Source organism: Pholis gunnellus (genome assembly GCF_910591455.1).
Source record: "Pholis gunnellus genome assembly, chromosome: 10".
Taxonomy (NCBI): Eukaryota; Metazoa; Chordata; class Actinopteri; order Perciformes; family Pholidae; genus Pholis; species Pholis gunnellus.
The window spans coordinates 10,080,488-10,108,008 of NC_136537.1; the positions used below are offsets into that span (position 1 = coordinate 10,080,488).

The 27,521-nt window shown below is 44.1% G+C and overlaps 1 protein-coding gene across 1 annotated transcript in view; it reads right to left on the reverse strand.

Moving 5' to 3' along the window:
• Positions 1–27,521, reverse strand: part of unc5a (unc-5 netrin receptor A) — a gene marked incomplete at both ends in the record, with an annotated part of 114,882 nt that overhangs the window by 54,152 nt on the left and 33,209 nt on the right. The window contains one exon of the mRNA XM_079168111.1: positions 1,881–2,093. Coding sequence (XP_079024237.1) covers positions 1,881–2,093 — 213 coding nt within the window. The remainder of the gene's footprint in view (positions 1–1,880; positions 2,094–27,521) is intronic.

Here is a 27,521-nt window from a genome sequence, read left to right on the forward strand (position 1 = left end):
GGGTCCGTGGCACCCGGCACGACAGATTTGTTTCATAGACAAATAAATGCCGACAATAACGGCTCATAACCACATGGCAAATGGTCCATCATCATTAAATGTCGGCACATTAACATTGCATTGTGATGTCCCCATAAACTCTGCAGTTTATGGGGCACAGCGTGTTCTTTATACTGACAATTCATGTCATCGTATCAAAGTTCGGCAGCCGACTCCACAAAGTCACGACGTCTCGAGCCACAAGTAACGCGTAGATCATGCAATGTTCAGTCAGCGGGTTACTCGGGGAAACCAGGTTACGCGGGTAATCAGAGATTCTGAACCGAGTTTCTGCTGCAGGTCAGTAATCACATTTCTCCCCGACCCCCCGAGACGCTGCCTCTTTTCTTTTTCCTTTGATTGCGTGTCTGCGTGGAGCAGACAGTGAAGTGAGAGGACAGGCAGAGGGGAACTTTCCCTCGCAGTGCAAATATTTCTGAATTTAAAAAAAAAAAGTCAGAAGTTCAGCACGTGCGTACGTATAAAAAGACGATTAGAAACCCGGTACACGGAGGAACCAAATCTCCAAAACCCCAGATTTTCTCTTTTACATTGTTTACGAAAAGTAATCAAATAATGATTTAGTGTTCCTGTAGGTCACAGCTTGCCGAGGCTTTGAATTTACACTTGGCTTTACACTCGAGGCTAGTAGACTTTTGACTAATTATTTAAAAGAGTCATTAGCCAAACACCCTCGAAGGATTGTTGATATTGGCAACTTTTCATTTCTATCACTCCTCTCCACAACAGCGAGAAACTCGGTGAAAATAACTGTTAATGAAAAACACGAGAGGGACGATAGCGGTAGTAACTGTTCAAATTGTATCAGCGTTGACTCACACACAATTCCTTCTCAATGATCCACAAGCGCTCCCTTCTGTGTTCGCTTCCTATTCACAAAACAGCAGCTACAATTAACTCCTAATACTTTTTTTGGGGGGCATTATCTACCAGAGCCTGACTTCAAAATGACTCTGGCATTCACAACTGTGCCTAATACACAAGGTAAAACAAATCCACAAATGGAAACACGGCCCCATTTTACACCGGAGCTGTTTCTTTGTACAGCTGAAGTTAAAATCCCTCACCACGTTGTGTTTAATAGACAAAAAAAGAGCAGGGCGCAGGAGTGAGCATGCGCACCAATCATAGGTTCAGTGCCGGAGAATATTTGATCAGAAATCCTCACCTACAAAAGAAAGTGTCAGATTGAATCGACACTTATAGTCGCTTCGCCCCGTGACATTTCACAATTCATGCCCACATTTATATTGGAAACTGTGTGTCTGTCTTTTTGTGTAGTTGTTATGTTGTTGTGTCTATTATGTTCTTTATGCATGTGCTTGTTGTGTCGGGCTACAAATCAGAGTGTTGCATTTGCATATGTGCGCGCGTTCCTGTCATTTGCACGTTTCTCGTTCCCAATCAGTTGTCAGACTGTGAATGGGCTGGTTTGAATTTGCAGATCGCTGCTGAATCCCACCGCATCAGTGTCATGCATGTGTGTGACACTGACGGCGGAGGCGGGGGACTGCAGCACAACAGAGAGAAAAACAAACAGGTCTCCAAGGTGATCGCAAAGATTTCTGAGACTGAAACCAATGTGCCTATTATGAGACTGGCAGGCTAAATAGGCTGGAGGATGAGCCAAGAGCCTGATGGAGCACAGTAATCACTGGCAAATTGCAAACCTTAGTTTCAGATGCAAACACTTTGCATAATGTATCTATGGAGCTGCACATGTCACATCGGAAAAAAACAAACAGGTGAAAAGACTACTTATCTCAGCCCAGAGAGAGCTCAATTTGAGCGGAAATAAATGATTTAGACGTTGCATGTACCTGTGGCCGGGTCGACGGTCCGCTCGATCAAGTGGTCGTCCTGATGAACCCACTCGCCGTTGCACTTGAAGTAGATCTGCGTGGCCGGGGTGGAGCGGCAGGTCAGCGTCACCGGCTTGTTCTTCACGATAAACTCGTCCTCCGGCTCCACCAGGAAGTGAGGTAACAGGTCCGAGAAGGCGGCGGGAAGTGTTGCTGTGGCGTGCTCGGACCCTTCAGAGAATTACAGAAGGAGAAGGAGGAAAAAAAGAAAAAGGATTTTTAGAGGGGATGCCAAAACGAAACGCTTTCAAGCTTTCAAGTTGTCATGAATGCAGCAGGCGCCAAATATCTAATGCAGAGACTCGGTGTCCTTGGTGAATCGCAACTCATGCATATGGATATGAACGAGGCGAAAAAAGAGAAGAGACAGATGGACAGACAGGGAAAAAAAGAGAATGTATGGAGAAAAGTTGGCAGAGACAGCGCTTGGCCTTGTGCGTGCTCTTGGCTGGGTCAGGGGGGGGTAGCGGAGTCCAGGTCTTCACTTCAGCTCTTAATCACAGCCCTTTAACATCACCGCTGATGGACTGGCGGCCGTAAATCCCGTCTCAGCGACTAGGCTACTTCACACCGTGTTATACGGCTCTTCAACCAGGACTCTAACTCTAGCCGCATTAAGCAAGACAGGGCGAGAGGCAGCGGAGGTTAAAGATGACTGACAGCTAGACAGCCAGTTATCTCAAAAATCACTTATACAGTAGAGAGTCTGTTTTATGCCTAAAGAATTGTATGACGTACAGGAGATGTGGAAGAAGAAGAAGAAGAAGAGGGAAGATGCACCTCTACCGAGCTGAGATACAGGCGCTGTCCTTCAGGAGGACACCGCTGCGATTTACAGCAAACTTTTTACGCTCGTTGAAAAAAAATGCTCAACTCAAAACTCTGAATGACACGACGGAGCCGACAGCGCGAACGTCCTTCCTCCACGAGCACGGCTCCTCTCTCTAAACATATTAGCTCAGCGAGGTACGGCGAGAGGACGCAGAACGGAGTGGGAAGAGGAAAATAACCTCTTTACAACACCGACACTCAGGGGAGGCCAGTAAATCCAAAAATAAAATCCCTTTTAAAAGAGGGGTAATATTAATTTACTGCCCTGAATCCAATATGGCTGACAGATCAGGCATTAACAACCTTCTCCATCACTCCCTGTGCGGCAGGAGAGGACGGTAGTCCACATCCCTCATAATGAAACGGCAACACCCATGCTGACCTTTCTCTCCTCTCATCCTCTCATCCTCTCCTCCCTTCGTTCATCCTTGCAGCTTGCTGATGCCCAGCTCCGGGATAATATCACGTTGCGTCACAAACACCAATCTTTGGTTCAAGACATTATCTGCCGGTTCCTCCCCCCACTGCAGATTATATTAATGTCTCTCTTTCTTCTCCTATTTTCCTTTTACCCCCGTGTGCTGAGTTGCTAATTTATCAGGATGAGATAGTGAAGCATGCCACTGCTGCTGCCGCTGAACCCCATTAATGTTCCGTGTACATGTTTAACTCTTAATGAAAACTAAATGTTCTGTGTCCAATGAACGACATACATCACTTGCTGACACTTTCCCCCCTTTTCCAATCACGTTTTCCTTTTTGCAACACATTTGCGGGGAAAGAAAATGTCATTAATATGGCAGCTCCCTATTCAGGACCACATTATTTACTTTGTAAGGCAGTGTGTGTTTCTTGTCTCCTGGTGTGGAGGAAAAGGCCACAGTTCATCATGAATGGTGAGTATAATTGCTCTAACGGAGAGCCAAAACTTTGCTAATAAACAGCGTGGGACCAGTAGGTCAGGTTGTTTGAAAGTGTGCTGGTCCTAATGACGGCGGCTTCTTCTAATGGGCCGGCTTCCAGCTTTGTGACCACAGCCATTAGCCGGCCGGGCTGACCCTCTGTACTCCCCGCAGACACGAGACGACAGCTCACTAAAACAGTGGGCGAGACTCGCCTCACACCTGCCAGGTTAATCATCTCATAGACGACAGATGATGTTGAAACAGAGAGCGAACCAAAAGCCGCCCGAGACGCCGGCGAGTCGTGACAGCGGCTTGATGAGCTCCTGATGCCGCTAACTCGCCGCTGGCTGCTCATTTGCAGGGGTCACGGTTCAACGTGACCTCTCAACTTTTGACGATGTTTGTGTGTGTTTGTGTGTGTCACAAGGGGTATGGGTTAGTCTTCCGTTTTAGTACATGCACTTCAGGTTAATGAGGTTAAACACGTAATTTCTTTAGAGAAGTAAATTGTCATTTTATGGGAGGGCATTCTAGTCACGCACTGCTTTATATCAAACCCTTAATGGAGGGCTGATGCGTAGTAAAGTGGCTTAGATTATTGTCACGACACAATGTACTTCAAAGTCAACGTGGGCACACGCACACACACGGGGAGGATCAGCCACTTAACAGACTTGTTGCGGGTCAGTGCACAAATCAAATGGACATACAGCGGCACTGTGGGCCCGGCATTAGATTCCGCTGAATGTGATTGGCCAAAGCCGCCATTAATTGCCAAATGCATCCGAGTCCACTGCCAGCTCATTGAGTACACACACACAAACATCAAACACAGGATGCTTAACGTCTCCCTTGCGGATCGTTCGGCCAATGAAGATGATTGAATTGATACATCATGCTGAATGTGTTGCTAGGGCCCCGTAACCATTACATAACTAGCAAACATTACCATAAAATAAAAAGATTGAATGGTTCTTGTACTTTTTTGAAAGAAGCGCATCAGGTTGTGACCCGATATTTGGTCTGCAGCTGCTATTCTCTTGAGAGACGATTCATTATCATTCAACTGACCTAAAACACACACATACACACACATACACACTCACACACATACGCAGGAACACAACAAGGGTGCACCAGCTGTCAGTGTGCTGAGCCGTGATGTCCAGGGCAGATTTCCTGCTGCACACAGACCCCGTGTCTCATGTGTCCAGCTGACCACGTCAGCTCCCAAATCAGGGATGGAGCACGTCCGACAGGAGGACGTGCAGCCGGAGACACTCGAAATACATATTCAATATTTATAAAAGAAATACATAATACAGAAAAATGGTAAGTTATATCCCTGTAACCAGTGTAACCATATATGCACACGCCGCTGCATTTTGAAAAGCATGCCGGGTTAGATTTTCACAAATGTTGCAGCTTTGTTAACGTCTTTTGTTACCGTCTATCTTCAATATTTTGTAATGATTTTTTACTCTGATGTCACTCATTGTATCACTTCCCAGGGGTATGTATCCGTAATCTTATTTTGAAAAGAAATTCTTCTCACCTCTCCTCTGCTCGTGTCAGCGTGCCCCATACTGTCGGCTCGTGTTATCACGTTTGTAAAATAAGTATTTATTTTTTAATTTTCCTCGTTGTTATCTACTCGGAGAACAGAATTGCTGAAAGCGCCACCGTAAGAGGACGTCAGCAGGGAGGAAACCCACAGCTAGAGAGAATATAACCCTCTTTTGTGTTTTGTGTTCCTCCCACATGGCACCAACACATCGTGCCCTTTGGAGCCAATTACAATTTTTTTTTTATTTTTTTTAACAACGTCATGTCCCCGAAGAAAAGCATCATTGAGCAATCACTGAGCATAATTTACATCACAGTGATGAACAGCAGCTATAACAAGTGTTTTATGACACCATCAGCACCTTACAACGTCCTCTGAAATGAATTCAATTAAAATCACTATCCAGAATATTAAACCATTTCATGTTGAGCTGCCATTAACAACAAAGCCGAGATCGCTGAAGTGGCTTACTGGATGCTTTTAAACCATTAAGTATCTTCATTTGATAATGACTGTAAATATAATGCATGTATATATTAGGGCTCTGTGAACAAGAGCGCCGTTCATGTGGTTGCTTTCGATGAGCCTCAGACAACATTAACATTGGCAGTGATCAAACACGGGGAAAGAAGCCGGAATAGAACGAGGACGAAAAAAAAAAAAAAAAAACTCCATCCACCATCATATATAATGTGGAGCACGGCTGACTGATGTATGTTTGTCCCTAGATGACAAATATTTACTCCTCCACATGTCTGCGATTCAGAACACATTTTTCAATGAGACAACCATGCTTCAACAAGCACTCCTTCAACCACACGCATGCTCTCTGTCAAACACACACATGCTCCTGTAAACACACACACACACACACACACACACACAAGAAGCTAAACAAGCACGTACGCAAAATAAAGACCGCAAGCATGCAAAAAAAAAAGGAAAAAGCTGCTCACACACAGCTTTGTCTTTCTACCGATCAATGAGAGATGCAGAATTATGCACGCAAACAAAAAAAAATAATATGCAGGTTTACACAGAAATGTTCAAACACCAACAAATTCAGATACCCTCCGATATCTATATATTACGGTTAGTCTGGAAAACAATCAATCGCTGGCAGAGAAATAAACATGGAGGAGAGAAGCCACCCATGGCAGCCCAAACTTCATCACATCACGTTTGTATCAGCGTTGAAGGCTGCAGGGAGACTTAAGACAAGAAAAAAAAACAAATCCGTGATGAAGGACAGAAGGAGAGGTGGGGGCTGGGAGGACGGGGCTGAATAAGTACATGCCGTGCATGACGTTATTACAATCTTCTCCTATTTAAATAAATAGAAAATTGGCTGCTAAGCATCCATATTGATGCAGGGCTGTACATCTGTGTGCATATATTAATTCCGGATACTAACATCGCGTTCCCTGGCGAGAATATTTCCATGAGAGATGCGCTTCTGAAGCTGGGGTCACATCGTCAACTTTGAGAATTGCCATCAAAAGCCGGCGACATAAATCATCTCTACTCGAACAGGCCGCACTTTGAATGATTAAATGCCGCTTTTTTTTTCTTTTGAGTGATGTTGTTCAACAAAAGGGAAAAAAAGTGAGAGCCGTTAGTTGTGTAAATACGGTGCACAGCAACACCATTAATGAGCCTTACACCTTTGAACAGGCGCTTACACATCTGCTGATTCCGGTTTGTTGAATTTTATTTATTCATTTTTTTTTCTTCCTGTCATCTATTTGAAGCGACACCTCAGCAGGGGGGTCCAAGCAGGGAAGAAACTTTGTGCCGTGCACCTTTGCCACCGGCGCCGACACTCCCCGACACCTTCGCTTTGCCTTTCAAGGCAAGACGGCGTCTTTAAAAGGCACATTCGCCTTGAAACCTACGAGACCATTTTAAGCTGCTGTCAACGCAAAAGAGCTGACATTTTGAGAACTGTGCTGAAGTGACAAGAGGCTGCCCGTGCGCGAGCATATCCGTCTGTGCAAATGTGCATGTTTGTGCAAAACGTGTGGCACTAGATGTGAGATCGGCAGCTGGGAGGAACTTAATTTGTGTACATAACGGCAAAAAAAGCGAGACACGTTTATCTTTTTGTTCAATATAAATCGCTGTAGGGACGGCCCTGTGATTCAGATTTCTATTCTTAGAAGGATCATTAACACTGTGCGGACTAAGAGTCTCCAGATTGGCAGAAAGATTCCTATTCATCAGTCAAGTGCGACAGCTGATCATCCACTTCCAGATGTTTCACAAGCCAGTTTCATGGCTGAATCGGCCTCTCGAACAATCAGATTTTCTAAAGCAGGGCTTTAATCACTGGCTGTGACTCCGCTGTCCTGCACTGCGGAACTCGGTGACTACACTAGGCTGGGGTGTTTATTCACGTTACATACATGCTGTCCTCTTTCATTACACATTGTAAGGCGTTCCAACATTAAGTACGAGAGCGTTTAGCCGCTTCATGAGGAGATAAACTTTTCATGGCCTCATATTAAACAGCATCTCCTAAAGAGAGGAAGAGCTTAGTTTGAAATGCAGAGTCCAAACCCAGAGCATGACGAAGATCAAGCTGCATTATCAGTCAGAAATGTGCTGCTCTTTGGCCGTCTGTGTCTAAATAATCTCTAGTTCAAAAGAAAGAGAAGTGGCAGAGGACAAATCATTAAGACGCTTTGCAAAGCTTTTGTTTATTTCATGTTTGGTACCCTCGGTGCACGAGGTCACGTCAACCAAGCAAAATAGAGGCTACAGAATATTTTGAGGAATTCACAAAGCACAGTAAAGCCTGTGCAGACGTGAAAAACACTTGATGGATTTAGCTCATTTTGGAGGTAGATTCAAAATGCCTTGCTGTGGCAAAACTCGGGATGTAAATGCCTCAGATGCTTCAAAGCTTCACCTGTTTGGAGGTTCAGTGCATGTTTTTTTTCTTCCCAAAAGAGTCGTAGAGATTTAAACACATTTTGACTTAATAACTTAACACAATCCTCAGAAGGAACTGAAGGCAACCTGAGCTGCCAGGAGGGACCGGCGTAGTCGCGGTCTTTGGCATCCAAGACACGCACACGCTCATGGATTTGTCGTCCCCTTGCGCTTAGCCGGAAACGAGGTTATCCAGAAGCAAGTTGATTACAGATCTCAACGCAGGCATGGGAAGAAACGGAAACGCAGACAGAGAGGAAAAGGAGGAATTCTTCAATCTTTGAAATGGATGTAAGGAAATAATAGGCGGATGGAGGAAGGGGGAAAGACAAGAGACAATTTAGATTACCAAGTTAATCCTTTAATTACCGGCTGTGCCTCGAGCAAAAATGAGGTTTCGCACACTGCATTTTACAACAATTGGAAACTGCAGAAAGCGAGGCAGACTGCCAACGATGATCAAAAGCCATAAACCTTAAAATGACGGAATGTCACTATCCCGTGTAATATTGTTTGCGATGCTGGAAAAACTCAACGAAACACTACAAATTGCAATTGGTACTTGGGAGAGCTTTGCAATTAGATGAAGCAGGTTCACCTTCAGCTGGCCTCGCAGCGCACAATATGCCAAGCGTCCACACAGAAAACACACCGGCTTAGAGACTGTCCCAAAAAAAAATAAATAAAAGGTTCAATTTGGCCACATGACAAACCAGCCGAGTGTATAACTGCTGATATCGGCAGAAGTATTTCAGCCTGTTCCAAAGGCTTTTGACACAAACCGTTGTAAACGCGAGGCCCCCTGCGACACTTGTCAACCTGCCTGTTCCTTTTCTCTTCCCCCTCCTCCTCGTCTGATCGTTCCCCGTCCTCCTGGTGAAGATGCGGGTGGAAAGAAATGGGGGATGACTGGCACTCTAATTAGTGTGACGGAGCATGGAGGCTCCTCAGCATCAGACAGAGAATTAGAACACAACACGAAGATATGATCCATAACAAGGCTGAGATAAAGCATCACCTGTTCAACCTTAATTACTCTAACAGTGTGCCCGCACTTCCAATTTAACAAACCGCCAGCACTTACTGTAGCAGCGTCGGTGCGCTCACTGACAGTGAGTGTACAGATCAGGTAAACACACGCTTAAGTACAGCGGTGAGATCTCACTGGAGGAGAATCTTAAAACGCAGAACTTGCATTCAGCATTTTCTTCAGCGCCGAATGCTTTCTTTGACCAGGAACACAAATCGGTTAGCTCCACTAAACTCATTTGCGTATCGAGATAATAAAATATTTGAAATAAGGCATTGATACCGGGTTTAAAGTCCTTCAGAAAACCGATCCAGATAGACATCACATGTTAATACGAGTCTTTACGAGACATCAGTTTAAACTGCGGGTCTACGGGACTGTGGCTAAGTGGAGAGCAGGGCCGTCCTTCCATCAGAGGATCGGCGGTTCAATCCCTGCTCCGGCTCCGCTAGTCGGTGTGTCCTTGAGCAAGACACTTAGCTGAACCTACGGTGCAGAAATGTGATAAATTCTGAATTGTAAGTCGCTTTGGATAAAAGCGTCTGCTAAAGTAATGTAATGTATACAAACCATCTCTTAGTATGCTAGTATTGCTAATTAGCATGAAATGCAAAGTATGGTTGAGGTTGATAGGAATTACATTAGTATTTAAGTAATAAACCAAATATGAAAGAGATTATTTTTTAATCAATGATGGCACTAGAAGAAAAGCCAAGGGACCTCCAAAGTCATTAGTATTCATTCTCTGGGCACCATGAGTGTCTGTACACAGTTCCATGGCAGTCCATCCAATGGTAGATATTTCAGTCTGGACCAAAGAGGCGGATGAACCAACCAACACACATCGCCATCGCCCTCCCCAAATCACTGCCGCTACAGCGCGACTACAAAATGTGTTTGAGCCATGAAAAATACAAACAGAAATGTTATTTGTCTTTCATTTCCAACATCTGCTATATTCCAGAGACTAGCATCAAACGGCAACTCCACCCTCCATCATCCATAAATGTGATGAAATGAATGCTGCCACCGTCATGAATGCAGACATGTGGCAGCAGAAGCATTATCAAAAGACGGAAGTGTGCTTCACAATGTCACACGTTAACGAGTGGCAAAGACTTCAGACGTGAAAGAGAAATATAACAGGGAATCATATAGATAAGTGTGAACCTGACAAGAAATAAAAGACGGAGCTGGTTATCTGATATGACTTTTCCCTGAGAAGCACAACAAAGCACATCTGAACTCCACGTGTGTGTAGAGTATCAGTCCACGGTAGAAGCAGCGAACAGAGGGCGGAAACTCATTTCAGTCCGAACAGATTTCTGATTATTCTCTCCATTTGTATTTATTCACTTTTTTTTCCCCAGCTCCTTCCAGTCCTCCCGACATCACGACCGAAAGCAACGACACACTTGCGACTGTGATTTAGCAACGCATGAATACAAATCGGTTTCGGAAGAAGCACGTCTTTCATTACTCAGAACACACCTCTCCCCCCCCTCCACCCGTTTCAGTTTAATCTACCTAAAAAAAAAAATGAATTTGACTTTTCTTGGCCAATTTAAGGAAGTGAAATTACATTTGAAGCACTAACTTTTGGAGTAAAATGAAGCCCTGAGTATGTGACAGCAGCCACATGTAACATTCACACCAGCTATAACGCAAAAAACACAACGACACACTGATCCGGATAAGGTCCCGTCAGAAACCCAGTGACGGCAGCTGGTTCAACAGCTTAGCCTCCTCACTTGAGAATGACTCATGTTACTTGGCCTTTTATTGTGCATTGGTAATCACTCCTTTAATATGTACATGACTTCTCACCTAGTCACGTACATTAAGAGGGACGGAAATTAAATAGCACCCTTAACATACTGTGCAGCCCTGTCCAGGACACACTGAGTGAATAATAACGATTATCACGCTGACCAATGTGCGGTCACTGTAGACGCCAGTGAGGTAAAGAAAGAAGAGTTTTTTTTATTATTTTTGTATTAAATGGTAACAGGATAGGAAGAAAAGCATCTGCTCGCCAAGCGATCCAAATGAAAAGAACCTCTCCCTAAAATGGAGCTGATGTTGCTACTTGTTTTTCTCCCAGACGGTCCAATTTATTTAGCTTTCACAACATTGAGGCTGGTATAAAAGCGGCGCGAGGAAGAGATGGAGCCCCACCTGAGCACAGTGCTTGTTCTGCCTTAACCCTGCAGATCAGATGTAATGTTGTCGGCTTTGAGCTACTTTAGGCTCAGACCGCTGATGCCTACACGATGTAATTCCCCACACCTGTGACGGACGACTCTTAACACTTTTTAAAATAACTAGCATTTGACATCATCAAATTCCTTTTTTTCAGAGATGCTTAAAAAGATTCCAAGATGAATGGCACGTCGCTTGTAACATTTTACTGCAGAAAATCTGAAGGGAAATTATGGGCAATGAGGACAACAATGGAGGTCCTTAGCACAGAGGGGTGAGCTCCAGATAAAAGATTACTTGTTAATAGGATCAAATTATTGTTGGCTTTAGTTTCTTTTCTTAACAATATGAAAATGATGAAATATTACCTCACTTCAGTGGAACCAGCAATACTTCATCAAAAGGTATGCATTCTGAACAATGGTGCTTTGTACGTCGAGTTATCAATTTAACAAGCAAGAAGCACTTTAATGTTGAACCTGGTCCAGGCGGTTGTCAGGCTAACTACTTCAAGTGCTGCTGGGTTTGACACTCTAGCAATGCATCATATTTTGTGTTTTTAAAGACGCTGTATGAAAAATCTAAATATGCAAAGTGAGCAGTGATTCCCTTAATCGGATGGAGATCCTCAAATACTGAGTGATATACGTCGTTACTTTGCTCCTCTCTCGTGTGTCTGATGAGCAGCAAACAGGGATCCTCCTCCCGGGCTGTTGCAGCGACTGATGATCTTCTGACAGATGATGAGATGAGGTGGGACAGCGTCGCTACGCCGCTAATAACACCTCACCGCAAATAAGGGCTGAAGACATGCACCATCTGATAACAAGCTTTCATTGTACAGGAGGTGCTGTGCGAATATTAATCTTCATCCCTCTTCTCGTTTTCTACTCCGCTATCTAATTTGATTTGATGTCTTTCAGGGTCCCACTTTCAAAACAGTGGACGTGTAAAATGGTAATTTAGATATTAGACACTTTTACACATTGGCCTCTTGTGACACAACTGACGATGTTTGAAACTTATTTTCTTTTCAGTTCTGTAGTAAACTCAGATGACATTTAAAAACTCATGAGCTTGTGCGGTGGCTGTTGAAAATTATTTACTATGCAGGAGGCTAAAAAAAAGGCACGATGTAACATTTCCAGAGTTTAGTTAGAAATAGAAAAACTACTATTACACCAGTGTAAATCAGATGACTATGATGCCGCCCACAGTGAAATGTGCTCTACAGGCTGTGCCTTTCTGCTACTGTCAATAGAAATCTGCCTGAAAAAAAAGAAAGGATTGCCACAATTGTGTTTCTCTGGACAGAAAGCAGGTCAGCACTCACATTTTGGTTGTAAATGTTTTCATGTCACTGTGAGTTGAACATTGTCCTCGATGCAGTTGTAAAACAGAGTCCAAGCTGCAGTGGACTCATCTGACACCGAGGGAAATTGTATTTATTCACACAATGGTCTTCTTCATTCCCCCCTCCCACACACACACACACACACACTCATGTTTGCAGAGGGGTTGCGGCCTTAATATGCACAATACACAAATTCTTCAAGCCGTCCTTGAGATCCTCCCATTGAGACTCCCAGTGCCTTTCAATCTGTTATCCGTGTGTAGAGCGGATACTAAAAACACAATATGAGGACAAATTGAGAATGTTTGCTTTGTTATTATATAGCGTGTTGAGCACAGCAGACCTTTCTCCTGAGTTCCCTCAACAATGGCAACAATAGCTGGTCTGAGGTTCTCCTCCCTCCTCCCTTCCCAAATCCATACAGAGCCTTCATATCATGGCCAAGCACTATATTGCAGAGACAGAAATGGCTTTCACATCCAACCCAATAATGTGCATGAACAATAGCAAAGCAGTGGGTGACTGGCAATAAATATCTGAAAAGAGGCACTTTGCTGCAAGAAAATGTACCAATAGAATTCAAGCTACGAGTCTAGTGGAGACATTAAATTAGGGCTGTCAGCCACTGCGTATAAGAACGTGAAGAATAGGGGGAAGTGCTTTAACGGCAAAAAAAAGATCATTACCTAAATTAATAAGAGCGCTTTTTATAAATTCAGCATGTCACCTCGTTCTTTCTCGTATGCGCTATAGAAAAGAGAGTCCTTGTGACTAACTGCAATTAGGGCCATTCTTGTTTGACTGTAAAACTAGCAGGGAAATGGGAGTCTCAAACTATAGACTCACTCTGAGAGCATTTGAATGTCATTTGGATAATGGAGAGGTACTCAAGGTATTTTTTGGGGGGAATTGCTTTGAAATGCAAGGCAGGTGACGACTCTGACAGGATGTGTACAAGTCTACCTCCGGGTGAATTTGGTTTTAATGGCCATTCCGAATTTGAAAAGGGGAAATGTTAGTCCCACTAAATCCAGCATGACGGCCTTATTTCACTTTAAGATGCTCTGTCTAAATAATGGGCCACTTCCTCCTATAAAGCGGAACATTGTATGCTTCCAGGTAACCGCCTGCTCACAATTTAGAGAAATTGTGAGCAGCCAGTCAGTCAGTGGAGCATAAGTGAAGAGAGGATATAAAGAAATAGACATGAGTACATTACGGGACAACATTCATGCACCGTTTTACTTTTGCTATGTACCATTACATATTGTTATGTGTGTCAGCAACAGCACACACTCAAACTCATTTTAAGACACAAAGTCCTGCATTTCTTGTGATTGTGAATGAAATGATTTTCTTATATGATAAAGATTAAACAGTAAATGAAATGACTTGTTCTGTGGCTAAATATGAGCCACCACGGTGGTATAATACAAAGGAAAGGAGGAGTGGTAAAACAACAAAGTGCAAAATAAAGATATTTTAGACAGAAACATGTTTCACGGACAGAACTGTCGTGTTATTGTCACAATTTCTAAGAACCTTCGGACAAATGACTGGATTGTTAAAGCACGTGTCACCGTGTCTCAACAGATAAAAGCTGATTATATTCACTGTTCTCAGATTTTAGGATAAGAGAGTCTTTTTTTTCCCCCTCTCTTCAAATTTAATGATGAAACCTCACCGATAAAGAAATACTGTGGTATCATCTATTCAATACTTTGCTGCTTTAGTTCTGTAATTAAATCCACATTTGTCATAAATGTACTGTGGTCATTATCCTGTCGGAGCTGCATAAATTGAGATCCAGGGTAAATGGCAAGAGTGTTAGATCTACTACGCCATTAAAGCAGTGCAAGTATGCCTACCATTTTTATTATCATCATCATCATTATTGAACTGCTAATGTTGAAGATCTAAGTAACCTGTAGTTGAAAATAATCATGTCAAATGACGAACTCGTCTGTTTAAAGTCACTATAATATAACTCATTAACAAGTTTCGGGTTTCCTTGAGCAAATTACAAGTCAGTTAGGCTTCTAATTATGGAGCTTTCAAAACACGCTAACGACAAAATTCCTCTTTGTTCCATTTTGATGAAATTATAGCCTGTCGCTGCACATAATGATATACAAGGTCACCAGCAAAAAGAAGATGCTAAATGCTGACATGAGACTAAGTATATTAGTGACAACGGAACGGATATATATCCACATTGCAACATACAATATATCCGTAACATGACAACTGGTCATAAGTGACACATGTGTGACACCGAGGCACAGCGACCACCTGGGGCTGGTCCCTGCACTTATTTGAGGGAAGTGCTGCCGGTCGAGCTTATGAATGTTGGTCATTGTATAAAACAGCCCCTTTGTTTTTTTTTGTTGTTGTTGTGAAGGATCAGAGATCTGATGTCCAGTGGCAACCTGACCCCCCCCCCCCCCCCCCATCCCCATAGCCCTCCAGGGGCAAGACAGATTGCCTATTTTTCCCCATCACCTGTTCCGGGGCCGGGCCCATGACACCTGCTAGACGAGCGCAGTTTAGTGCGCTCCCTGTCAGCTAACGTATGGGTCTATTGATGTGCTGTGACTGGGCCGAGCTGATCCTACCCAACACGCATTAGGGCCAGCTGTTGTGCCTCATCTGTCTCTGTGTGTGTAGCCCTGATAACCACAAACAGACAGTAAACACAGGCTGCTCCCATCTACCTCCACCCCCCCCCCCCCCCCCCCCCTCCCCCGGTACCGCTGCTCACGATACCATAATTTGCTGGCCCCCGACTAAATGACGGTAGAAGTGCCATCTTTAATGGAGTCCAAGACTGTGGCTGATGGGGGAAAAAGTTGTACATGGTAATTGTGGTCTTGATTACAGCCGTCTGAGAAGCTAATTTTAAGATGCACGACTCAGTAAGGCTTAATAGAATGGTCTGCACATCGCAGCCAGATGAGTTAACAATGCAACGTAAACACTACAAATTGCATGCTGCCGCGTTTGACACTGATGATTAAGGTTAAAGAATTCAATAATGATTATGGTAAGTGCCTGGAAACAAACAAAGGACCGTGACAAATACATGTGAAAACCACTCCAGACCCATCAAGTAATCAGCTGAAAAAGAACAAACAAACAAAAACTGCACATTTCCCACCGAGCAAAAGTCATTACTAGATAATTTGAGCCAACAGCATCAGAGACTCGGGGAGACTCTACCTACCCTGTTGAGAAAGATGAGGGAGACGCCCTTTTCAAAGTTTGAGCCCATGAACCCCTGAAAGGTCTGTTCATGCCCCTGCAGGCATGAATAATCGCCCCCAGCTCTCCTGTAATGTGCTGCGGATGATATATTGGGCCACATTTATTACTGCTCTGCTTCCACCTGGCTAGGAGCAGCAAGTCCTCCATTAAAGAAACAAAAAACACAGGGCTGCAACAAGATTTCTGCACACAGCCAAAGATTTAGGCTTAGATCCACTGTTAAGACTGCGTGACCTTTTTGGTTAACATTGGCAGACATGGACGGCTCCCATTTGTTGCTTTAAACACATCATGCCATTGAATTCTCTTTAGTTCGGTGCAGTGAGTCTATTCAACAGTCCGGGGCCACTCGCACTGCTAATCCACGTCCACATTAACATGTCTGTGAGATTTCTGTCATCTCAGCAGGGAAGGGAAGCAACAGTCCAATCAAGACACGCACTGGCTTTAGCTTGTACACATGTTCAGGGTGTTGTTACCAGTGGAGATTAGTCCCGTCCTGCTGGATAACGCATTCTTATTTTAATGGTAATATGGGATTAAAATGTGCCAACACTTCTCAGTGCTTTCACCGGATTACAGAGCCATAACATGGCGTCCTTTAGCTGTCAACTAATTGTACAAATTTGCCCTTTAGACAAGTCATGTCAGACTACGGACTTAAACGGCAATGGTTTCTGACGTAAGGGTCAAGCTGACATGTTATGAGACGGTGTTTTGAGGCTTTTATTTTAAATATCATGTAGGCTCAGTGTTCAGTCAGGGGACATAAAGATATAAAAATGATTCTGAGGAGAATAACGTACTAAAACAGCTGTCTGAGGTCTAACCAGCAGACGGGGAAGTTTGACTTTTGGCTGTGCCTTTTGATACCGACTCTAATAAATTCATTATAATGAAGTTACGTGACACGATGTGTCAAAAATCCGAACATTCAGTGAATAGTAATGCGATTACTTTTCTACTGGGATGAATAATTTCGAGCAAAAAAAACAGCGCACCACTGCAAGAAAGCCGTGTTTGGCAGACTTACAGCAGCTTTTACACGGCCCACCTTCTCCTGCAGTCTCTGAAGGTCGCTGGTCTTCTAGCTGTTGCTCTGCCTCCGCTCACTTTCTCTCCCGCTGACGCTATAAGCTGCAAGTCTTGCAAACGCAGTCCTGGAGTTGGTAAAGGTCAACATAGTTAAGTGCCCGTATGTATGTGGTTGAAAAGGGCCTTTATTATTACACCACCTTATTCTAGATCCCCAGCCTCTCGGTATTCTGAAACTAATGCGAGCAGAAAGGAAAACGTTTCCGGCGTTGGCGCCTGCAGAGCCAGTGAGCGAACATGTGTGCACGCATGGTGTTTGTACATCCGTGTACGTGCAGCATGTGTCTGAGGAGGCCTGTGTGCCCGAGTGGTCGCAACATGAATCAATTCAAATCCATCTTCTACACAGAAATGACTTATTTGTCCAATTCATTACAGCGCTCCATTCCATTGTGAAAGCCCCGCGAATTCACACGCCTCTTGATTGAAATCATTGCCAGTGGGAGAAGCTAGCCAACACCCTCAGAGGAGCCGCTATTCTGAAAAGTGAGTGAATCATTGATTTTCAGCGGAAATCATCAAGGCGAATCTATAGTAAATGAGAGTGGAGATGGCGAATGGTCTAGTTCAGCAGGATATTCAGTTATCGCTGTATTCTTTCATAGACAGGCCACGGTGTCCAGCTATTTCCGAGCTTGTAGTTAAGTGAAGACCAGTCGCTCTCAGAGGGAGTTTGTTCCTGCGCTTTGCTAAAGTGCAAATGGACAGCACCCTCGAGTGAGCAAAATTGTGTGAGAAAGAGTTTGAAAGAAATTGTAATCTTGCCAAAAATAAAGAAAACGAGACAAGAAAGCAATAACATCCCAAACTAACAGAGAAATCCTATTGTGGGTTCTACGCCAAAGGGTTGCTCTATGAAAACGAGCTGCTTTGATGTTTGATTAAAAAATATCCTCCTTTTCTGGATCCCTGTACAAATTGTTTGGAAATTAATAATGCTTGAATTAGAAGATTTAATAGAAGGGCTAACAGAGCAAAGCCGGTTTAATAAAAATACACAACATCGTAGGTTCTTTGCCTGATTTTCAGAGCAACAGATTTGACATCTTCATGTGGAAATAAACAGCCGTTATAGAAAGAGAAGCTTTGCCCCGACAATTATCCAAATCCAACGCGGTTCGGCAAAGAGAAAATGATGTTTTCACACGACAACGTATACCTACTCCGAAGTTACGTGCGCCTTCCAAATAGCAAAAAAAAAAAAACATTTTGTGACAGGGACTCCAATTAATCAAAACATTTCTTTGTCAGATGTAAAATTACAAACATTAGTGAGGACAACACATTAAGCACTGGCAGATGCCGCAGACTTGGAAATAAGGTGTCTGGCTGTGGCGCTGCTGACAGCGAGAGGCAGAGATTAAGGCAGAAAAGGCTCCTTGTTCTGGGTGCGGATGCCCTTGGTATGGAAATGTTTTTTGAGGCCGAAGATGATAAGGGGGGGGGGGGCCCCTTCTCGGCTTCTGCTTCGTCACCTGGTCTGTTTTCATCTATCTATGAAAAGCATTGTGAGGATAAAAGGTCAACCCAGAGCTATGAGGTAGAAGACGGTGTGATTTGTTTTCTCAGACAACACATGAAAAATGCAGGCAGCAGGCTTGTCCGGCCTTTGATGATTACGTTTGAAATTCAGCCGATATCTGAAAAATGTACTCGATAGAAGCTCTGTTTGTGCGGACTTCAAAAACCATCAGTAATGGCTCCGGCTCCAACGCGTAAAAAACGCCGGGACTTGCCAGAGCATTTCAGGCCGCTTTGCAAGTCGATATAAAAACATATTAATCCCGATGTTTTCAGATGAGTCGTGGCTCACTCTAACCATTCCTCTGGCTGTGTCCGCCTTCAACATTTTGAGATTAAACAACTGATTGACTTGGCTGGCCCCAGGCTACTTGTTAGGCAGCTGTGATGGACCAGTGCCAGAACCTGATGGGTGGAAGCAGAGAAAACATTTGGTTCAAACCTCCAAATGCGGGAGTACGTCAGTAAATAAAGCACTCAGCTGTCTTGAGGTACATTTTCATGTGAGAGAAGCCGTCAACGGGACAAAGAGCCGGGTGCTGCACTGCACTGTGGTTTATCCCTTGCCTGGTATGAACAATAAAAAGGCTGGCACCGCGTTACGGGGTGGGTGTGTGGGTGTGTGGGTGTGTGTACACAATCTGAGCGCATGCGAGACTGAATCTCCCGAGCAGCTTAAGTGAAAGTGATAAGCAGAAGAAACGGCGTTCTGCTTCTCACAGGCCCCCTTTCCAACGATCGCTGGGAATTCATTGCTCTTTCTAGCTGTCAAGCAGGAGGAGAAGGAGGAAAGTGTATTTAAAGGATTTTCACAGTCCTTAATGCTATTTATTACATCTCACCAGCTGCAGCGAGGAGTGGCTACACGTAATTGCGGCCATAGATCTTGTGGCCCGAAGACAACCAATCAAGATGGATCCCCTTTTCCCTCGCTGGGATTGACCGTGAGTGAATCCCGGTGACTTAGGGATGGGACATTATTTAACATGGACCCAGAGTGACATTAAGGAGCATTAGGTTCCGGGGTTGTTAAAGCACTTGTCACACTCTAAAGGCATCCATCTGCACAACGCTGGCTTCAATCAATAGATAAGTAATCGGCTGCAATGAGAGCCAGCATGCGGTATTACTCACCGACTCTGTCCTGAAACAGCCCCACCGCCCAGCGAGCGGAGGAGCACCGAGCATGCAGCTCCATCATGAAGGAACTTATCTCTCAGCTGAGCACGACTGGTATCGACAGCCCAGAACTAAGAGCACCTTTGTATTGGTACCATCACTCAGAGGGTATGTGCTTTCATGTTGCAATCTTTTCCTGCTGCAAAGTCGATGCGGCGAAAATAAATGTGCAACAACTCCGCTCCTCCGCTATACTTCACTACGAGCCCTTCCTGCGAACGCATTCACATCGTTGCGACGTTGAGCTGCTTTTGTGCGAGGAGGTGAGTAACGCAGGGCCGTCCTCCTGAGAAAGCTCCACCAGATGCGGTTTAGTGACAGCACGGCATGCGACACGTCGCCTCCTTGCCATTTCGTCAGGTTTCGCTACGAGGAGCTGCGAAACGCTGCACAGGATGTGATGGGACTGCGGCTGGCGTGGATAAAGCGGCTGAGTGGGAAGCACGTCGGGAACAAACTGGAATCAGTGAACTCGCAGTTTCAATCCACTTCTGAGTATCGGCTCCTAGTTCCACAGGCATGTCCTCATCGAGCACGACAGCCTGCTAGATCTTTGTATTGTCATTTCCATGGCATGATTACTGATTCAAGCACTAGTCTGACAAATATGGCAAATCATGAGCAAAATAATGATCGTCAGTTTCCTTAATAGAAGCTTCAGCATTTCACGTTTGTTCCGTTTAAACCTTGAGTTTAAACCGGGCTAAACTAATCAATGAACTCTATTTATAGACCTGTTCAAATACGACTTACGAGATTATTCTTGCACAGAAACTAAAAGTAGGACAAAAGTAATTCCTTTCCTCTTTTGGGTAACCTATAAAAAAGGTCAGTATGTGTGGGAGATGAGTTTCTGACTAATTCAATTGCACCTACTTTATACTTGTACTTTAGATCACGTAATACTTCATACTCGCTAATGATCCACACGGAAGCTACAAATGATTTGATGATGTTTGTTTTAGCAACAACATGAGAGCTAACAAGCTCCTCGGCACAATGCAGCTTATTAAGAACAATGACTGTGCAGTGTCAGAGAAAAAGATAATTAGTTCTTCAAAAGTTCCAAAGACTGGCTCCTCTGCTCCACTTTTACTGTACATTTAAACCATGCATCATTAAAACACAAGACCCAGAACTTTGATCTGGACTTTTAAAAGAGAACAAAACCAATTTAATGCAAAAAAACCTAGTTATTACAGTGTAAGAATGCACTTTAGCTGACATTTCATTGATTATTTTACGAGCGGAATGAATCTGTGCTCATATGCAGCTTGTGCCCCGACCCTTTTGTGGGAAATGCGATGAACCTAAACACGGTGAAACAGTAACGTCTCTGAAGACAGACGACTGCAAAGAAAGTAAGCGTGCAAGTGTTCGGCAACAGCAGCGGCACTAAAGCAAGAATACGTCTCAGTATTGACTAAACGATGGATATGCCCACCACCGTCTGACATAGGTTGGTGCCTCCAGGCTGCACGGCATTCCGTGCGGCTTTCAGCCGTGGGGGAAATTGAATCTTATTGAGAGTAAATGGCCTCAGCTTTGTGGGAAAAACAAAAAACCCTGACATGAATTTAACAATCAAAACAGGGATATGAATAGCTTCTGAGGGGATGGCAAAGGTTGGCTAATGTGCTTCACTGCATAAGAATGCAAACCGTCTTCGCATGTTCTGCATACCAACCCCTCTTCCCCGCAGACGTGATTACCGCAGGCTAGAGCGGCCGTCTGAGGCATTAGGAGAAGAAAAGTGTTTTGGTGCCGTCTGATGTGAACACTGTTTGTGTCGCTCATTTCTAATAGAATTTAAAACGCTTAATCATCCGGAGTTTTCAAATTGCAAAGTGGATTTATTCTCTTGGCATTTTTGTCTTTTTGTCGAGAAATAAGGCCCCCACCCCCTTTCAAACAATGCATTTGCATTCACCATGCCATAAATCAAATTAGTACCATGATGTTGATGGGGTCTCCTGCTGCGATTTGTCTCGGCAGACATGGACAACAACACAGCTGGGAGCTGGTGTGCACACCAATTTACTTTCTGCAGAACAAATATATGCAGGAGATTCTCTCAAAGAAAATGGAATATTTAATTTCTCATTTGAGTGGATTACAAAAACCCCCATGTAAAAATTCCCTCGATTATTCATGATGAGGGGTAGTGCTGTGTTCACCGTGAACACTGGCAAAACAAGATTGAATCACTTTTGCCTCGAGTGTTGGTGTCAAAGACGCCACTTAACATTTTACATTAACGTTCACTAACGTTCTCTGTTGTGTGTTGTTTACTTTAAACAACACGATTCAGGGAACAATGTAGCTTTGAGGATCTTGACACTTGACATCGACTGCAGAGGTAAGCCAGCGATGAAGTCCGCATTCTAAAATGATAAAATGTAGTTGGTCAAACATTAAGAGTGATAATATGTACAAATACATATTTTGTTGGAATCTCACCTTTAGTCTTACATCATCTTAATTCCTGTTATCAAATAGATTTGTAAAGAACTTACAGAAATCACCGACACGTAACACGACGTCTCTGTTTAAGAAGACAAATACTGAAACTCTACACCAGTCACATCGATCGGTCCTCTTAACCAAACAATTGAGCTCAAATTTGTATCCGCCGCTGCTCTATTTGGCATATTCAGTGAAGACGTGTCATTCTTCTGGTGATGGTGGATATTGATTATTTTTAGGCTGGCCTGCTCTAAATATCGGCCTCATACAATAGGCTGGGCACAAAGGCTATTCTCTGGGTAGGATGTTGCATTCAATAACCGCTTGAAGCGCTGCTCGAGAAATTTAAAGGAATTTTTTTGGTGGGATCCTGAAAACTATTCAACAGGCCTATTGTTGCTTGCCCCGGCGTCTAATGGAGGAGCTTCTCTTGTTCAATTGTAATACGACATGCTAATGTGAGGTCATGATTAACACAAGACTGAAGCTTAAAAGGCCTTAAACCAGTGGGAACACCCCCGCCCCCCTCCACCCCCCTCCATCCCTCCCTCCATTATACCGTCCTCTTGTCCAATACTCAGCTAATCAGCCCTACCTTAGCTCCTCTTCCCATATGTTGCACAGATTTGATCGCTTGCCATTTTCCAGCTCATTAATGAAGACTTATGCTGCACTTGTAATGAATGTGTCCTAGTTGAAACATGATCAAGTTTCTGGCCTCGCTGAGTGCTTTGCAGATGATTGCTTTCACCTCTGCGGTTGGTTTCTCTGGTGTGGCAGGAGGAAGCCACTGTAGAAATGGAGAACAAAAGGGAACTCTAGCGCAGGAACCTAATTACAAAAGGATTTTTTTTTAAATGTAAGACAGAGAGCATACCGTACAGGGGATGTGCAAATGAAAAGAGTACGTTTCACCTTTTTTAGATGTACTGAATAGTTTGTATGACATTGCCTGGATTGTTTCATTTCAAAAGGCACAACCAAAAGCTTCAAACACTGATGCCTAAACACGGTTTCATATTTTGAAACCACACACAGCTCGTACCGAAAACTCCACCAAATAAACAGCCACGACCTTGTAAAATGGCTCCTAATTCAGAATCAGCCTTCAACAAGAGCCCTAAACAGCTGAAAAGCCAAACCTTCAGAGGCGCCTTTCAGCTGAAATCTAGCTGTATTCAGACTCTGCAGATGTGACTGCTGCCGACGCGCATCAGTAGCATTCACCAGAGGCCGGATATCAATGCTGGCATTCATTTGCAGCCATACTCTCTGTGCCCATCATTCTGACTCTGATTGTCACCAGCATGTACAGTAATTACAGCTTCTACTTTCTTCAACTTTTGAGGAGGTTTTCTTTTCGGTAAGTTTGGTTTTAAAAACCTTGTGTTACATGCGGTCGAAGTTGAACCAAATTATTTTCGAAAAAGTTTCATTTAAATCAGAGTTTGGCCGTATTTAAAAGGAACAGTTTGACATTTTGGGAAATACGCTTCTTCGTTTTGTTGTGGAGAGTTCTAAGAGGAGGTTGACATCGCTCTCATGCTAGTGTGCTACTGTACGTACGGAGCTGTGGTCAGATGAGATTAGCTTAGCTTAGCATGAGGACAAAAACATGTAAAAAGAACAATTTGTGTGTTTATGGGAAGTTTTCAGTCTCATTTTACAAACTATTGTGTTCTTTGTGGATGACATCCTTAAACGAGGCCATTGATCTGTGGAGAATAACTTGGCACTTTGCAATTTTGTATATATTATGCAGAGTAGCTTAAACTGAACATGACATCAAGATGAATTAATATCTCCAATGAGAAGTAATAATATATATGGTGAAATGACTATAATGTTAGCTTGTCTAGCAATGACAGCCTCGCTGTAGCTGTTACAGCTCAAAAGCAATTTCCTCATAATAAATAGACTAATGCTGCATATTCAAGTCACACGTACACTGAAGTCTACTTGAAAGCTCTTTAAAGGCATGTCATTACAAAGTTCAATTAAAAATGTATCTTATGTGGTTTGGTTTTTTCATGCCTACATATACTGCGTCACAGGGAAGCGGAGTGCTGCACACAGGGAAATGAAAGCTTTATGGCCGCTGATGACAACAGGCTGTAATAGAAAATGGGTCAAGAACTCACAATAGGGAGTGGATTGCACATGTTGTTGCGTTGCCCTAACATGGTAAACCACCTGCTTTGTGCCTCCTCTCTTTTCGACACTCAAACACCGAACGCATAGCGCAGCTCTCGTCACTCACTGAGTGCCGGAGAGTCATTTATTCTAAAGCTTTTGAAGGGGTGGTCAGCAGAAGCACTATTAGTAAATATGTCAAATGCCTCGGTGGACCCAAAATAATACAGGGCTATTCTGTTATGACTGTCACGTAGGCCAATCCTGTTCTCTCACTTCTAAAAGCCCAGAGAGTGTGGGGTCGAGCTGGTGTGGAGAATTTTGTCTTATATGCATTAGTGTGAGAGTGTGTGTGTGTGTGTGTGTGTGTTGGTGGGAGGGGGTGGTGATGCCAGAGTAAGGCACTGAAGAGGTGTTGGCATCCCACGCCGGAAAAGTGTGGAAATTTGCAGAGCGGAGAGAATTAGCGACTCCCTGCTGGTCTAAACGGACGGGTGCTGAGAAAAGAAGGGATGGGTGGGGGGGGGGGGGGAGGGAGGAGAAAACTCAATGATGGTGTAGAAGATGACCTCCGAGAGGAGAGGAGAGGATGTGGGGGGTGAGGGGAGGGGGGGGGGAGGTCCGCTGGGAGAAGCACAGAGAGGGATCCAAAGCCAGGTCACCTTCTCCAGAGAGAGCAGCTGTGAACACTCTGCCCCTGGGAGGGGGGGGGGGTCACAGTCGAAAGCTCCGTGTCTTATATAGCGAGGCCCAGATTCTCACTCGCCGCCTTCACCCTGCACAGGTCTGCAATAACAAAGCCAATTAAGAAGCCCAAGAGAGGAGCCGGCGCAGTCGCCTCTCGCTGACTTGGCAACCAGAATTATAGCTCAAGAGAGAACCTTTCAACGTCGAATACAGAGAATACCGGAAATTACCAGTGAATACCTCCATTCTCTAGCTCCATATCGCCCGCCGACGCGGTGACTCATAAAGCCACTCTTAATTCATCCCAGGTGCATGCTAACCCAGCGTAATGAAATAATGGATGCAACAGCGTAACACCTTGCGGTTTTAAGTGTAAATGGCGGTAACCTCGGCGGAGTGCGCTTTATTTTCTAATGATTTGGCCGCTGCGGGGCTGTCCGTGTTTACCGCGCGTGGCATTTCAGGTGGCATTTGTTTCATCTGGGTGTCACACCGGTTGACATTAATTCAGATTCAGCTACGAGAATCGATACCATGGTATTGTTCAGGGAGGCACGCGGCGAACTGACAAGTCGATCTCTGTTGCATGTCCTCTATTGTCCGGGAGCTGTGTGCAGATGATGCTGCCACATCTGTGTGATGTACTGGAAAGAATCTTTGGTAGTTTGCTACTCGAGCAGCGTTTGCTGGTTCAGGTCACAAGGCTGGTTATCATTCCTCGCTATGTCCCCTCTGTTCCAGCAATTGCTTTCAGATTGTCTTTCTGTATAGCAGCAGCACTGTAAAAAAATAAAAAAATAAAAAGAAAGTGATTGTGAACAGTGGATGCAGGCTTAGATCCTTTGCATGGGTGGCCAGGCTTTAGCTATGTGCTTCTCTGTAACTGTCATCGTGTAGATTTGAAATCCCTCCCCGATCGATTGTGCTAAAAGCTCTAATCTGATTGTTAAAAGAGCTGATTTGACAAAGCTGTTATCAAACCGATTTAAGCACCAATCAATACTGCATTATGGGTGGGTGTCTTTTTTTCTTCCAGGGATGTGGCAACTTTTCCAAGGAGAGGTTCAGGAACGTCTGTCACCTCTAAAATCAGCACTGAAACGAAACCTGTGAGGTGTGAAACTCAAAGGCCATATTTTCTCCCCGACAGGCTACGATATCTGGCTTATCAGGACGGAGTAAGAAAAAAGTAATAAGAATGCATAATTGCTCAAGTGTGGAAATGAAAAAAATACCATGTCATTTCTTTGTTGATGTTCTAACATTAACTGGGTATCTATCGAAATAGGCTCCATGTTCATGTGTGATTGTGTTTTTCGGGATAGTGTAATGTTCCATGAAGAGTCTGAGGGGATCGTTTCTCAGAGAGAACAGGGATGCACATAGACAGCGGCTTCAACTCGCGTTCCCCTTTCCATCCTTCCATGTCTTTCAGCATTCATTCCGCACACGCATTCAACATTAGAGGGCAAATAAATTGATTGCCAGCAGCTGAAGACACTTATCTCCCAGCGAGTCAGCTTTGCACTAGAGACCCCAATACCAAAAAGCGGGAAGCACTTCATTACGTTGATGCTTAGCAGTAAGAAAAAAAAAGACCAAACACTGGAACAACACCAGCCAAACCGCGGCAACAAACACACCAAACGCACTAAGACCAAGACGGAGTGCGACACAATGATCAAGACCTCCGGGCTAAACTGTGTTCATTAGTGGCAGCAATGCAGAAATAAATGGAGCTGCTTACTTATTCTGCAAGCATCTTGGTAAAAGCTCACAGGCAGGAACAGGGCTAGCCTTAGCCTCATGCTTGCCTGGGTAGTGATGGCCAATTAAGCCCTTCTCTGATGAGCCATGCTCAGGCCCAGCAAGCAATTAGGAGGCCAGGAGTCTCTGCTTATTACTGCAGCAGACTACCGAGCATTGTCCTGCGGAACACACATCCGCGGCCTTGAGATGCCAGAGATGCCTATTAGATGTTGGTTTATATCATTCAAACTGAATAACAAAGAGAAATTGTCCCTCATCGCTGCTTTAAAAGGCTCAATGTTACTGTAGCAACGTTGACTCTTGATTAGCAACCCTCTCCTTGTGTACACCGGGGGGAGCGGTTCGCGAATAAGAAGCCTCTTTGATTTGACATTCAGTATTGTCTTTTCACATGCGATTTGTCATTATGATGCTGATAACCGACGGAGGAGTTGACGCACACGGATGCATCAGAAGAGATATTGTCTTTTGACTGACAGCGCGCTGCCTCCCGTATTGATTTAGTTCACATTTCGAGATGCGGCGCTGTTGCAGGGGGTCAGAAATCCAGCTTTAATACAGTCAGGAAGACGAGAGAGAGATTGTAAACATAACAGAGAGGGACGATGGCAGTGTACAGAATGGTAGTTAAGAGAACGGATACTTAAATGTAAGGCGAAAA